Raw genomic sequence first — 15,486 nt, 5'->3', positions numbered from 1 at the left:
ACTCACGCAAAAAAAAGCTCAGACAAAATGTTAACAGAAATAACAGTTATTTTAACTTAATTTAAATGTAGACTTTATTTTGAGTACTTTTAATTTGAATCTGATTCTGGTCCATTCATCAAGACTAGTTTCTCGACATTTTATAACAGGATTGAGATTGTTCACCAGTTGAAACTGTGTCCCTCCAAACTACAAAAAATAGATCACTTTCACATAAAATGTTAAATTATTATAAAGGCTCTTTGGTAAACATGTCCTCTTTTCTCCTTGTATAATATTGAATAATTACTATAATCTGGATCAAATGTTGGTTTTATTTATGTAGGCTGTTCATATGAACCACTTTACCCATCATGTTCTCAGCCTGTGTTGCTGAAGTGAACTTGGTTTCATCTTTCGATTCAGAAAGAGAAACAGACTTGACTTGACACCGTTGGTGGGCATGGTCCAGTTCAAACAGTCATTTTCTCATATTCTTCTTTTCTTGTTTTTCTTGGTACAAGTGTGAGTGCAATATTCGTAGTGTGACTCTGTAATTGTAAGGGCATCGTTGCTATCTAAAGGCTTTTCCTGAAAGTCTTGCGTAATCTTGTTACGTTTGATTTGATACTTGTGACCCTTTTAAGTTTTACAAAGCAGGGAAAGTTACTTTTGTCTTTCCCACGGTTAGCCACCAGATGTCGCTCTCGCTTTCATAACCACTGGAGTTCAGTTACAGAGACTTTTATGAAAATGTGATGGGCTCATGTTGCAAAACTGGGCCAACTACTTAACCAGTTTATTTTAGATTATTATTTGTTACTGGTGGTTTTCCTCACATTTGATAGGTTATCGTGCAATACAACGCCTCATATGCCTTCATCACCATATCAGAATAAAAAAAGCCAATGTACTTTCATGTAGTGTGAATGTATCACTCAGGGTAACCCTGTTTACGGTCTATGGTCCACATAAATAAACCCGCCGCCCACATGTCAAAGAGGAGACGTTGGATCGCGTCGGAGCCAATTGCAGAGCGTGTGAAGTTTCGGTCCCTCCTCCTCTCAGTCTCGGTATAAAGTGTGTGTCGCAACGTTGCCAACAACACAAACGCTGCCAAACACTGCTGCACAGCCTGCTTACACACTGCGTGAGGAAATATTCCAATCAGCGGACTACTGTCACGCTATCTCTCTCTCTTTCTTGGATTCATTCCTGATAGCGAAGATGATTCCAGAGACAAGCTTCGGAGAGAACAGGTGAGATTCTTTTTTTGTTGTTGTTGCAGAATTGGCTTCTTGCATGGCTTTTCTGAGACATGTGGATAGATAACAAGTGCTGGACAGGAATGTGTATCGTCCTTTGAACCTTCTTATTACTTGCACTGCAGGCGAAGTCAAACCGCACTTGTGTATGTTTTGGATGTAGGACACCCTAGTATTCGGGTGCAGTGCACAGATGTGAAGCAAAGTGCAGAGATTTGATGCAAAAAGTTATTTATTTTGCCGTCGCCGGACCTGCTACCTTTATAACCGAAAACTCATACACAACATACAAGCATATAACCGCTTTAAAGGTTGATGCACGAGTCATTTTTTTGAAGTCATAAACAGTGTTGAGTACTCACTTTGCACAATGCTGTGTATGCATGTTGCAGCGCGCAGGCTGTGTTGACTATGCAATACATAGGCCTATTATATAAGCTTTAAGATTTAGTACCTTTTTGTATATCACAATCATCCTGATGCATAATAACTCTTAACAATTATTTGGTGGAGGATATATTTTTAAAAAAATTCCGAGGGCTTTTGTTTGACTTTTTTTTTAAGTACTTGGATATTTTGCAAACAGATCAGCAGCATGTGTAAACCTGTTTTTAATGCACATTATGAAACTTGAATTGTTCTGTTTTTTTTTTTCCTACCAGGATGCAATCCGCAGGGCTGGCTCTGGAGGAGTTGTTGGTCACGGCTCAGAAACAAGACTGCCTGACTGTTGGCATCTATGAATCAGCTAAACTTCTTAATTCGTGAGTTAAAACTACCTTTTCAGCTAATAACTTAACCCGAGCCAACAGTCTCAGACACCAGAGTGCTAATGTCAAAATGTGTACATTCATTTTCCCTCCTCAGGGACCCAGACAGTGTGGTTCTGTGCGTTCTGGCCACTGATGATTTAGATGATGTGGCACTTCAGATCCACTTCACCCTGCTGCAGTCCTTCTGCTGCGAGAGTGGCCTCAACATCCTGCGAGTATCAGGGGTCCAGCGGCTCCAGCAGCTGCTTTGTGCTGTGGATACCAACAGAAACCAGGAGGAGCACAGAGACCTCCACTGCATGCTGGTTACGGTGTGTTGACACAACACCAACAGCCCTCTATTATGTAACTGAAAGGCCATAGCAGGAATATTTTGTTACAGATGATTTTCATGTATCAGCTGATATGTTTACTTTTGAGCAATTACCGAGAGAGTGTTATTTAATTTTCTGGAACTTTACTCTTGTTTTTATACTACATTGGCAAGATTTGCATAACTAATGTGAACATGAAGTTGATGTTGTATTTTTTTTTCCTGTGCAGAACCCCCAAGCCGACCACTGCAGGCTACAAGAGGTGGGGACATACTGCCAGGAGAGTCGACGCCTTGACCAGTGGGTGCCTGAACTGGTCCTGCAGGAACGCTGAGGGGCCTGACACCCACATATATGAACAAAAACAGGAGCTTTCTGGGTTCAAATACTGGATCCGTTTCTGCTCACGCAGGGACAGCCTGGGAAAGGCTATCCCGACTGATGACTAGCAGGAACAGGGGACTCCCTCTCAGACACTTCTCAGACACAGTCAGAGTGGACACTGGTTATGAAGATCAGTGATGGGGAAAAAAAAAACCACTCATGGAAAAGCAGATTCCCTCTAAGACCCTGTCTTTTGACATCACCAGAAAAATAGATCCATGCTTCTATTTTGTGCCTCTGTTGTGTTTATGGGGTGTGACAGTCAATCAGCAGTAGCTTTGACTGAAAAATGTCCACACCCAGACGTGTACCTGGAGGATCAGTGCGTTTCTTTGGACTGGGCAGGAATGCTGTAATGAAACTATACCCAACATTCCTGTGTATTCTAACATGGGAGAGTCCTCAGAGATTATGTGTGCGTGTGAGTGTGTGGTATTTGTGTACAATCCTCAGGTCTTTCTTTAGAAAAGACTGGGCGTGCAGCGTGTGCGTTCCTGAAAAGAATGAGCAGCCAAACCTGTGGAGGAATTGTCACCATGGAAACTAAAATGGAATGATATTCATTATACAGACACAAGATTAATTGGATGAAATAGATAACAAAAGGGTTGCAGAACGTGTTTGTTTGGTAATAGGAGGATACAGAATGAAGCCGTATGAAGAAGTCTTATTTGTAAATTCTCATTGTGCTGTTGGATAGATCACACTCGGTATCCCAGTGCCTTGAAGATTGCTGCTTATGTTTGTTTTTTTTGATCAAATGCTGTTAACTAAATATGAACAGTGCTGCATCAGTAACTTATTGATTGTATTCTGTGTTTGTTTTAATATTTATGGTATATATTTTTGCTCTGTTAATTAAACCAATAAATTAATATTCATAATTTATGAACCGCTTCATCAACAGGTTTGTTCTTAGATTTCCAAAACGTAAGCTATGTGTGCATCATGGTACAAGAGTTTACATTCAAGCTCACATGTGGAAAAGTCTTTGTGAGTGGATGGCAGTGAGAAAAAGAAATTCGGGTGAGGAAGAAACTTGTGTAAGAAAATATCAGGCAAAACAAGGTGTTGCAGACTTTCTGTCCCTGCAAGACAAGAAGGAGGGGGGGGGGGTTGAAGCTGCTTTACAAATGCAAGGTGTACAGTGACTCTTTCTTCTGAACACTTTGCATCCTTCGTACTTGTTTAATGTCACATTATGCAGGTAAATATGCAAATTCTGAACCAAGAGCAAATTAGGCCCTGTGCTACCCCACCCATACTACATTGTCTGGAACATCCTCAACATTTCATCCTCCACTCTGCCCATGTGTCACTCTGTTTTTACTCCACCCTGCGCTCTCACATGTCTGTGCACAGCTTGGAGTGTAGAGCTGCAGAAAGGGAACACTCAGGCACATGGGCCTCCCATTTGTTTACAACCTAGTGGACAGGGGTGTGGCTAGTTAGGTGCTTACTTCTGATTGGCTGTGCTTCTTCCACCCGAAATATGATTGGCTTTGCGAGAGTCTATGGTTTTAAACTTGGAGGAGACTTTTGATTGTTGAAGCAGTTTTTCTGAAGGAACAGACACAGCCAAGACGGAGTACTCATGACAATAACATTCCTGACAAATGATCCACGTGGGAGGCTTTACAGTTCCTAGCAGTGTCCCTTTGTTTCTCTGCTTTGTGCAGCAGCTTTTCATCTTTGTATTGCACGCTATGTACCTATTTGGCCAGAAAGAATGTGGGTCCATGTGCAATTTGTACTTTTACAATCGTCGTGAGAAAAGTAAGATCCTCCTACTGAGACGGCACAGAAACAAAAGGAAAAACTGAAATATCTGAAGTTAATTATTAACAAGAGTCAAAGTCTACAGCTGTGCTTGTAGAAACTGTGCAATACTGAATTAGAAGATTTTAATGTCACAGTTATTGATTTTGACTTTCAGTCTCGTAAAAAGCACTTTCTTATAGGTTACAAGTCCTATACAACTTTTCTGAAAACTTGGATATTGCTGACTTGGCACTTAATAAAACACAAGTACCATTACATACTGATGTCTTTCATCAGCCTCTAATTGTCTTTTAATGTGACTTAACCCAAATTGAATGGATCTGTTGTTATTTCATTCATTCAAATAGTCTTAATTCTAACATTGTAAGTGCAAAAATGCCAATGCAGCTGTAATGTTATCCATAATGCTATCTGAGTATAGCATGTTAGCATGCAAACATGTAACATGTAAACCCAAATTACAACTGGAGCTGCTTGTAATATCAAAGTCATTCAGAGATACTGAAAATACTGAACAACTGGTTCAACAGCAGTGACTCACCTCAAGCATTAACTCAACCTAATGGTTGGTATAAAGAGTCAGTGAATTCTCAGAGTCTTTAGGATTCTTCTTCTAGAAAAATATCAATCCATCCATGAGTCGATGAGCTGTTTCACTTTAAAGAGGAAATATAAACTTGATGTCATGGGATTCATCCTCTGGGTACAATGTAAATATTTCAGCCTGCACCCAAAGTGGGTTAGAAACTGATTTACACACTGTTTGTAATGGAACTAGCATGATATACAATGGGAGCTAAAAAATCACATGAGAGCATGTATTATTATATCATCTTTTTATTAATGTTATCTACTTCTCAATATCATCTTTTTAACAGCAATATCCACAAAATATTAACAATGTGCAAGAAAACATGAGTTATGGCACATCAGAGAACAGTTACAAAAAATAGATATATTTTCTTCATAATCAATCAAGGCAAAAAGATACATATACTGTATGCATACACAGGAGATCAGAACACAAAAGATGAGTCTCAGGAAGGGCTCCGAGGCGATGCAGCGATGCTTGATTTCCACCAATGAGGAGCCTCAAATCTCCCCACCTGACTGGAATTTTTTTCACCGGGCTCGCTTTGTGTCACAACACCCATGGATTTTCATCTCGAACCATGTATTCTTAACACTGTTAGTTCTGTTGATCTGATAACCCCAAAGACCAGCATTAACACAATATACGCCACCATAAGGCAAACTAACAACCAATCAGACAAACTGTCAGCCGACCATAGATTGTAGGCCGGCTGTCTCTGATTGTAGCCCAACCAAATATGGAATGATTGAATAAATAAATATGATAAAAAAAGCATCCCCAGGACAACGTTACTGTGTGTGTGTGTGTGTGTGTGTGTGTGTGTGTGTGTGTGTGTGTGTGTATGCATGCTTACTTTATGTTTAATTGTTTGCAGTTGCAAACCTCTTTGACTATCACTTTAACATTTCAAATTACAGGGAGCAGCCTCTCCTTTTTTAAACACAAACAATGAATCAGCATTTTCCTCAATCTTCCACGACATCATCATTTAGGGGAAGGCAAACATCACATTATGATAAATTATTCGGAGTTACTCGTTCGTTGATACTGTTTGGATTCAAGGTTTCCATTTGAGCGGGCTAGTTGTGGTATTTCCTAAGCTAGTTCAATATTTTTGTTTTTATTTTTAAGAAAATCAGCGTTCAAATTTAGCGTCACATTTAGGGAAATACTTTTTATGGGTTAGTTGCAGCGAGTTCACTAGGAAGTTCAATAAGTCTGTTTGTTGAATAATAGCTACATCCAACAGCTGGTTAGCTTAGCTTAGCAACTACTAAGCTAGTCCTTCACATAGTAGATAAGACTTAAGTGATATTTAACATGTACGCAAATGTGCTTAAAGGATCGTACTGTAACACTTAGGGCCACATAAGGTTAAAGTTATAGATTATAACTAACTTACAAACACTCCCCTCAACCTCCAGAAGAAGCTGTATCGGTTTCTAACTTGTAGAAAACAGCGAAAGTTCCATTGTGTTGCCAATGTTTTTCAATTTCAACTGATCCTCTCATCTAATAGTCTGCAAAAAGCAAAAGGCCTAAGTTTGTTCCCAAAATGCAAAACTATTCAGGCTGCAGTCTAAAGCTTTAATAAGTGGTGAAAATAAGCTGCAGCTAATAAATGCAACTGACTCAGGCACAGATGGGGCTAAACAACAATGACGAATACAAAATATATTTCAAAAGGGAATTAGTCAGCTTAGTGATCATTATTGTTAAAGTCATCACATCAAAATAGCTGCTCACACTACAACTGAACAATTTAAGCTCTTGACAGAATCCTCTTTTGCACTTCTCCAGTCAATAGAAGAGTGAGTGAAGGCCATGCATACTGGTCTGACTGTGTCGCATGACCTCTCCTCCGGTCAGTCTCACCCTGACCTGGAATTGCAGGGCTGCAATTACTGTCACGTTACTGTGACGCTCTGAAACAGCCCTGGAGGCACTGTGTGTTCTTACTCACTGTGTCTCTCCCACTACACACACACAGGCGTATATACACACTCATGCGTGCACCTCTGCTATCTCTCCTCTGCCTCCTGCTCTGCCAAATCATTCTTCTCAGCTACCGAAGACCCACACACACAGGCACACACACGCACAAACACACGCACACCCTCAGTGTTCTCTGTATTTTTGGAACGGCCTACACTGTCTGTGTGGAATAACGGCTAATTTAAGACTTAGAGGAGGGCTGTGTCAGAGCTATTCAAACAACTTTATTTTGCAATTAAGCCTTGATTTCCGTTTTTTCTCCTCATTTAAAAAAAAAAAAAAACTTTTGTTTACCTACATGCTAAATATGTGATGAGTTGGTACTAATCTCCTGTATGCGCATTAAATATGATGCAGCAGCTAGCTTAGCTTAGCATACATTTTCAAAATAGCAAACATAAAACCTTGCTCTGTCGAAAGCTAGCAGCATAGTCTCATCTCACGCTTATAATTTTTTTAATGTACTGATTTGAAAAATAAATAAATGTAACATGTTATTTAGTTAACATTACTTTTGTCTCAAGAAATTGTGTAACCTTTGGACAGAGCTACGCCAACCTTTTTCAGTCATTATGCTAAGCTAAGCTAACTGGCAGCTACAGCTTCATATTTGAAGTTCACAAATTTCAAACGTCTGCAAATGTGAAGCTTTAAGCTCTCCCCAGCAAACAGTCTGCCTTCCAAACTGTGCGTACACCAGCAAATGTGGACCCACCAAAAGACAACCTCACCAACTTCCGCCCCTTCCCCCACTGGACTCCCAGAAGTCTGTGTGGCAGCAGGTAGCTCATATTGACCAAGTGATTAGAGAAGAGAAAGGGAGCAGGTTCATCTCACCTGGCAGTCCATCAGCAAGCACAAATCCTGTCCAAATGACTCCACCCTCCTCTTTCACTATACATTAGTCCTGACAAAAGCCTTTGCTAAATGCTCAAATGTAAATATGACAACACAAAGCTCTTCTCTTTCATCAATTAACCATCAAAAAGCAGCTCTATGTGGCCAGCCTTGACACTCCTTTAACCTTTGACTGCTTACAAACCTAAATAGGAGCTGCACAAGAGAGAGTGTGTTATGTAAAAATGTGTGTTGTCCTAGTTGCCTTTCACGCACCAAATGCAACACAAGAGAAATGCTTGTGGGCTACTATAGTGTTAAAGGATAGATCAGGAGGTTGGTTTTTGCCTCTGGAATGAGGTCTGATGTTGATTTATCCTCTTACAGGACACAATCCTAAACCTAACAGGTTTACATTTTCAATCTTACTCTTTATTTTGATATATCCTCATCAGGTGTCTGTGTTTGTGTCTCTGGTTAAAACCATCCTCCACTATCATAAGCCTCTAAAACCTGAATGACCAAAAATGAACTACAACAAAAGAAGACAAACATGATCTTGACTGATAGAACAGAATAAGGAGTACTAAAAGAAAAATCTAACATCCACAGAGAGGGATTCTGTGTTTAGATTTGTTATCTTACAAACACTGTACAGGGCAATACTCAACTGACCAGGTTCCATGGACTCCATAGAAAGAAGAAACTCAAAAAGTTAAACAGCTATTCGTCAACTTATCACTTCTGCACATGTCTGAAAGAAAGTTTTTACACTTAGTTATTTTCTCTTGACTTCATTTGTGTTCCACTTTTCACTTCATCTTTTTTACAATCAAGTTTGGTTTGTCCGAAGAGGAGAATTGTGGAGAAGAGAAGGATAGAAAAAAAACAGAATCTTTACTGATCCAAACTTCTCCTGGGGAGACTGAAACTTTAAGACTATAATTTCCAGAATGATTATGCATCAAAACACTGCTTGAATACAATGCAGTAAATCACAACTTTTCCTTTGTAAAACTGCCGATTTATAGAATCAAACATGAAAAGAAAAGTGGGAAAAGAAAATCTTCTACGTTTTAGTTTTAGGTAATCTCCTACAGCCTTGCTGTCCTTACAGACTTATTCCAGGGTGCAACCTGCCCTCTCTCAGGGTAAAGCACAGGGAGGCTTGAACTACAGTAAAAACCTATGTTTAAGAGTATCTGCTTAGGTGTTCCCCATGGCTTACAACTAGATCCTCTGTCTTTTAATGTAAGACAGGAGGAGAAACCTGATCAGCCAGGGGAAACACCTACCTCAGAGCAAAATAATAATTTAAAAAAGGTACAGTATTATCTTATCTGTTAGGTAATGCTTTAACAAAATATCAAAATGTACATTGAATTCACAAACAAGTATTTCTTAAGAAAAAATGCAGTAAACGTCCAGGGTTAATAGCTTGAGTTCTCTGTAGAGCAGTTCATTATGCTCCCGTCATAGTTGCAGATCTGAGGTCAGCTTAGACATCGATTTTTCCCAACAGCATTCATAAAGAACTGCAGTGGAATCGGTGACAGCAGATCAGCATCTAGAGATAATTTTCTGTAGAAGTTGGCACAGCTGGAGGTTTGGCCGAAGGCTGCGGACGGCCATGATGAGGCCACAGGCAGAGACGGTTTGTTGATACAGGTTTGGGTAGGAACATGCTAGCTTGATAAAAGGCAAAGGCTGAACTGCTTGCTTCAAGACAAACCCACCATGATTTAGCAAAGGCAGGTTTGAAGGCCAGCTCTTAGACTTCTTTTAACTGTCTCACAAAAAAAAACATTTATTGGGACACCAGATCGTGTTTGGCACGGGTGGCAGGAGCGCCTACCGTCTTTTCTGTTGCCCACATGCAGCTTCCCACTCCTATACCCAACACCTTAGTTCATGACAAAAGAAGCGGAAAATATCCTGCTCCAACTGATTATTAATGTCTGAATCCCTTTTCAAATAAATTGTCACTTTTAGTTAATTTTCAGCAGATATGACCATTACCAAAGCACCTTCCTCAGTGATGTACTGACCTCAGCCACTGGGAGCACAAGATACTTCCCTCCTAACTGTGGCTACAGAGTATGGCGCTTTTCCAGAGAGGCTATTCTGGGAGTGTGTATATGTTATATGAGTATGTGTATGCTAGGTGGTGTGTTTGCATGTGTGTGTCTGGGGATATCTGGGGACAAATGTTTGTACTTAATGTGCATGTGTGAGTATGTTTGTGTGTGAGGGCAGAAGGAGTGTAGCTCAGCTATAGGATGATGCAGGGTTTCTTGTCCTTGAAAGGGTTTTCGGAGGTGGGAACCCCAACCAGCAGAGGGTCGCTACGAGCGTGCTGCTCACAGTAACTCATCAGGTCTGCAGCTGCTTTAGACACCTGACAGGAGAGAGGGTTGAGGGAGACAAGCCAGGGATTAGAATAAGAGGCTGGTTAAAGATGAAGGACAAGAGAAAAGGGAGAGGATGGAGGAGGAGATGAAACTCACACACACAAACATGGAAGCAAACTATCTTCTCACCTTGATGCGTTCAATTCCTGCCTCAATCCTCAGCTGTTCCACCAGTTTCCTGGCCTGGGCGATATTATTAGTGGTAGACATACTGATCCATCAGAATACACCAACACAGGAGAAAACTGTCAGGAGGAGTTAAGAAAAACAGAAAAATAAGCAAGTTAAAACAAAGGTAAATACAGAAGAGTTAACATCAGAAAATGAAAGTAAAAATTTTGATTCTTCATCAACTCATTTCTTTAGCTGCATATACTGTAAAAGAGAAGAAGCATCAACACATTTCTGAATCACAGATTTTATTCAAAGATGTTTACATTTACTTTCAAATGTAGCATGGGTAAAAACTAAGAAAATGAAATTACAACAAAACAAAACTTTAAAAATGTCATTATTTCCCCCTCCTGTAACTTCTGCAGTAGTCTGCACCATACCGCTTTAATCTGCATGATGCTCTGTTTTTAGTTCACTGATTTACGAGTTAAATTACCCTGTAAGTCAACAGAAATGTTATTGATGGGCCTGTAGGACTTCAGTTGTGGATTTATAGCCCCACTGTGTGGTGACGACGTGTAAGTGTGACAGCTTTTGGTTTTAAATAGTTTGTAGGTGAAAAACATGGATTTTATATTTTAAAAGCAACGTTTGTCATGCATGTTGTATGATGTGTAAGCTCCCAGCAAATTGTGACACTTAAATAAATAGGTAATTGAATGTTACCTGGCTGGTGGTGGGCAGACAGGTATCCCTCTCTTTCTCTCTCACTCTCTCTCTCTCTCTCTCTCTCTCTCTCTCTCTCTCTGTCTCTCTCTCTCTCGCTCTCTCTCTGAACAATGACTGGATGGAGAGGACGATTTAAGTGATTAAGGTGAAGTTTCCAAGTGAAGACGACAGAGCTGGACAGCAGCTGAGCTCACATTGGCTCGTCTCTGTGAGAAAAAGAGAGCAGGTTAGATTGTTGCTCACAAAGCTATGTTACAGACAGTTTTCTCATTGCACAAATACAGTTTTTTTAATATGCAGATACGTATACCAAGGGATCAGATTTAGAGCCATATCTTTTGTGATTTTATGTTTGACCTATATCAAAGACAAAATGACACTTTGTTTTTTAAATATGAAAAATCCAGGGGCTAAAACTTAAGTGCAGCTTTTTGAGAATGGAATGGATGTTTGTCACTTTGGATGAAAGTGTCTGCTTAATGAAACCAGACTTTTTGTTGACACTTCATCATCTTCTCCTCACAACTTCTATTAGCTCCACAGAGCACGAGCAACATCACTTCATTGATCAGATGGGGGAACATTCCTCCATTTCTGATCCAAACGAGGACTTGTTCAGCTCCTTTCATACCTGTAAAAGTTGACTCGCAACCTGTTTTTATGTCTCTTTTGCTTCTTTTAGCACAGCAGAGATGTTTTCCCTCATCAGTACCTCTGATCAGAACACACCTCCCTTCTCACACACCTCAACGTCTCAGCGTGAGTGTGTTACAACTGTCTCTCACCCTGTCTATCCGTCTGTCGCCCTCTCTCTCTTGGGTGGAGAGTCCCACTTTAATTACTCCTACTGTGGAGTAGCTCAGAGATTCATGGCTGTAATTAGGGGCTTGTGTGTGTGTGTGTGTGTGTGTGTGTGTGTGTGTGTGTGTGTGTGAGTGTGACAGAGAGAGAGAAAGAGAGAGGGAGAGAACAATTTAAATCTCACTTAATCTGTCTCTGAACTTATTTTTGAAATTATACTTACTTTGGACATTCCTAATTTTTCTCTAACCTAACACTTCATCTAAATCCTAATCACAACACTTTTAGGTCCTCACTTCCACATATTTTGTGTGTTTTTGTGAAATAATTCATCTTATTACAGTGATTACAGTTTCCTGGACATTAGAACTTGTCATATATCATTTATTTTTCCAATACACAAGTATAGTGTATGTAGTATCTGGTTAGATTTTGGTCTGTATGTGAGTTCATCTGAGTTGAATTAATGTAAACAATAAACACTTTTTAAACAATTAAAACTGTCTCAAGTCAAAAACTCATTAGTAAGCAATTAACAAAGCGAAAGAGCCAAACGTCAGATTAGTGGCACTCAAAATATATTCAGAATAAGCCTATTATGGCCTAATTTCTCTTAGAAATGATGGCAAACAGCTCTCAGAAAGCATATTGTTGAAGAACTCAAGCCATCAGTTCAATCTAATTTTAAGGTACTTTCATTGTTTTGTCTTGAGCTTCAATAAATGTTTTGAGTGTTGCTTTTGTTACTTTGTTTACAATTCAAACCTCTACCTGCCAAAGTTGAACTTCTCTAAATCCCAAATATGAAGTTTATTTCAATAACGTGACTGTGTGGGATGTCTCTAAAATGTGTTTGCTATGTACACACACACACACGCAACCTTCCATCACAATATACACGCTCATTATATGTCATGGTTGGAGGAGTGTCCCGAATCACTCTGCATACAGCATCACTGACAGCCAACAGAACATAACAGATATGAGCATAAACTACAACTCCTTACAATTAAAACCAGGATTAAAACCAAGCACTACCACCTGTAAAACCCCACAGAATCAACACCTGTCATAACAAAGGCTTATCAAAGTATTTGTGTGTGTGTGCTCTTATAGGCCTATTGTCAAATTCTCCAAATATAATCCCTCTAAACATAAAAGTATCACATTTACTTTTCAACCGAGCAAATGTTGAAACAAAGTGACAGCACTTTTATCCTCTCTGTTTGCAAGCTGTTTCATCCATCTCAAACAAGACTCAAACACATTAGTTTGCATATTTTTTCTATAAATAGGGAACAGTGGCAACAGGCAGAGACAGTAGAATAAAATATACAGACTATTAAAAAAAACCCTTATGTCTCTGTTCAGTAGCAGCCTAATAGAAATCTGCTGTTTTAAATTCTTCAGCCTGTTGATTTTTTTAAACTTTCTGTTTTGGCGCTGAGAGAAGGAAGCCGTACTCTTGCAAAAGAAAAACAACCCAAAAAACAGCACAAATATGAGTTTCTGCCCTTCCACAGTCAGATCTCTCTCCTCCTACACCTCCTAAGATTGAAAACATTTGCTTAAGGCGATGCACAGACACAAAACCCATACTGTAGACTGGTCATCTGATTTAGCCTGGATCAAAAAACCATCACCAGAGCTGCAAGGCCCCGACCAACCAAACAGCCAGCCAGATCAGAGAGCCCGCAGCCGCCCTCCAAGACGCGCAAAAATGCATCAATCCATATTGATTCTCGCAGCTGCTGAGCGCTGATCAGGCCTGCATGTCCTCCGCGATAGGCCCCTGCTCACTGCTCTACCGTGAGAAAACACAATGCGGGCATTTTGATGGATAGAACAGCATGTCCTCTCTCTCCCATGGCTATCCACACACACACACAAACGCACGGGCGCGCAGGCACAGGCAGACCTTGTGCACATATCAAAGCCAGAGATATTTTCCCAAGTGACGACCGGACTATAGCCAACCGCTTCAGGTCTGGACACAGGCCCTGATTGTTAGCCGTGGGAGCAGGGTGGTGACATGTTTTGAGGCTCCAGTAGCCAATATGAACCCATCCAGCGACAATGGGCACGAGACTGGAGCGCATGCCTTTATGTTCCGCTATTATGCAAATTGATCGGCCTACTTCGGCACATATAATCCAGAGGTTTTATATATATAAATATAAATATATATATATATATATATATATATATATATATATATATATATATATATAAATATATATATACATATATATATATATAATATATATATATACACAAGTGCCTCGTGTGTCCTCAGAGTCCAGTCAAGCTGGTGGAAATCTCCCAATGACCCTGTCCCCGGTCCTCCCCACCCTCTCTGCCGGCAAAGGGCTGGGGAAAACCGGATTCGTGACACCGATGAAGCCCCTCTCCGCTGCAGCCGCCCTCGGTGACGGGAAGCCGGGGTTGCAGAGGCGCACAGACGCGTTACAATTATAGTACACAGTGAGGAAAAAAATACCCGAATATCTCCAAACTCACCTCCGAATGCGCTGTATTGGTGATTTAAAGGGCCAGATCCGCTGGTTTCTCACCCTCTCTGCTCGTTCACTCCCCGTCTTCGCCGAGCCAAACGCCTCCCCCTCCGCTACCAGTGTCTGTCCACTCCTCTACCCCCCTCCCCTCCCCTCCCTCTCTCCTCTCCTCCCTCAGGTCGATACAGTGACAGCACCTTTAACACAGGGACTACCTAAAATGTTTATGATTCACAAATGTCTTATAAATGGGAGCCAGTAATTATTCATAAAAAAATAGACAAAAATACACATTTCGCTTCAATTTAGGCTAAGTCTTGTTTGTATTGGTTGCTTCGCTGTCAGGACCCATAAATTCTTTTTTTTTTTTTTTTTTTATTAAAAGGGACATCCTTGTGAATACTTGGATGTCAGGAATGACTTACACTACCATGAATGAAAGCCTCATTCAATATTAATCAGTGTGTATTCAGCTTTATTTAACAATGAAGTCAAAAATATTCCATTGAAAGCTCTATTTTAAAACTTTATCAGTAAAACACTGGCTCAGCGGTTAAGATGAACCTTTCCTAGCATCGAAAAATGAAATCTCAAATGTATGATCAATTATTAATATTATTAAAATATTATCTATTGGCTCAGATTTCAGGGTAATAATTAAATAATTAATAAGTTTCTATGTTTTTTTTTGTATTTAAGATGTCTGTAACATTTTCTTTACATCTCTTTTTAATGTAATATATGATGTATTAATGTTTCCCCTAAATGCACGAACACGTTTCTTAGATGGTAGCCTAAAGCTGTTGTGATTTTTTTGTATTTCAAATCCTGCATGTTATTTTGTGTGATCAACAAGTGACATGTTGCTAAAAGACCAGAGTGTATGAATACTAGTGTTTTACTAAGATGTATTGGCTATCTTTAAAAACAGAAAAAGTAAAAGTTAATTGTCTTTATTATTGTTTAAAGAAAGAACGTGGATCTGTGCTTTTTA

General features: G+C 39.9%; 2 protein-coding genes across 4 annotated transcripts; one reads left to right on the top strand and one right to left on the bottom strand.

The window, feature by feature from the left end:
* The first annotated feature begins 28 nt into the window (after nt 1-28).
* Nucleotides 29-3,603, top strand: LOC109996178 (growth arrest and DNA damage-inducible protein GADD45 beta). Its single transcript, XM_020650193.3, has 4 exons — nt 29-1,238; nt 1,907-2,008; nt 2,112-2,328; nt 2,561-3,603. Exons 1-4 carry the CDS (start codon nt 1,207-1,209, stop codon nt 2,663-2,665), a joined length of 456 nt encoding a protein of 151 aa, XP_020505849.1. The 5' UTR covers nt 29-1,206; the 3' UTR covers nt 2,666-3,603.
* A 1,713-nt stretch (nt 3,604-5,316) lies between these two features.
* Nucleotides 5,317-14,641, bottom strand: gng7 (guanine nucleotide binding protein (G protein), gamma 7). 3 transcript variants are annotated; one of them, XM_020650207.2, is made up of 4 exons: nt 14,500-14,641; nt 11,176-11,384; nt 10,465-10,580; nt 5,317-10,322 (listed from the first exon to the last, which is right to left on the bottom strand). In XM_020650207.2, exons 3-4 carry the CDS (start codon nt 10,543-10,545, stop codon nt 10,197-10,199), a joined length of 207 nt encoding a protein of 68 aa, XP_020505863.1. In that variant the 5' UTR covers nt 10,546-10,580; nt 11,176-11,384; nt 14,500-14,641; the 3' UTR covers nt 5,317-10,196. The 3 variants fall into 3 exon arrangements, with proteins under 3 accessions (XP_020505863.1, XP_065822144.1, XP_020505864.1); XM_065966072.1 differs by lacking the exon at nt 14,500-14,641 and adding an exon at nt 14,331-14,456; XM_020650208.3 differs by lacking the exon at nt 14,500-14,641 and adding an exon at nt 14,253-14,431.
* Between the last annotated feature and the right edge of the window lie 845 nt (nt 14,642-15,486).

The sequence above is a fragment of the Labrus bergylta genome, chromosome 18, assembly GCF_963930695.1.
Source record: "Labrus bergylta chromosome 18, fLabBer1.1, whole genome shotgun sequence".
Taxonomy (NCBI): domain Eukaryota; kingdom Metazoa; phylum Chordata; class Actinopteri; order Labriformes; family Labridae; genus Labrus; species Labrus bergylta.
This window is presented reverse-complemented; position numbering and strand designations above follow the sequence as displayed.

Excerpts from the sequence above, each read along its gene's own strand:
- LOC109996178 (XM_020650193.3), top strand. The coding sequence starts at position 1,207 with ATGATTCCAGAGACAAGCTTCGGAGAGAACAG. Across the intron at positions 1,239-1,906 it reads ACAAGCTTCGGAGAGAACAG|GATGCAATCCGCAGGGCTGG; the intron begins GTGAGATTCTTT and ends TTTTCCTACCAG. Across the intron at positions 2,009-2,111 it reads TCAGCTAAACTTCTTAATTC|GGACCCAGACAGTGTGGTTC; the intron begins GTGAGTTAAAAC and ends TTCCCTCCTCAG.
- gng7 (XM_020650207.2), bottom strand. The coding sequence starts at position 10,545 with ATGTCTACCACTAATAATATCGCCCAGGCCAGGAAACTGGTGGAACAG. Across the intron at positions 10,323-10,464 it reads CAGGAATTGAACGCATCAAG|GTGTCTAAAGCAGCTGCAGA; the intron begins GTGAGAAGATAG and ends CTCTCCTGTCAG.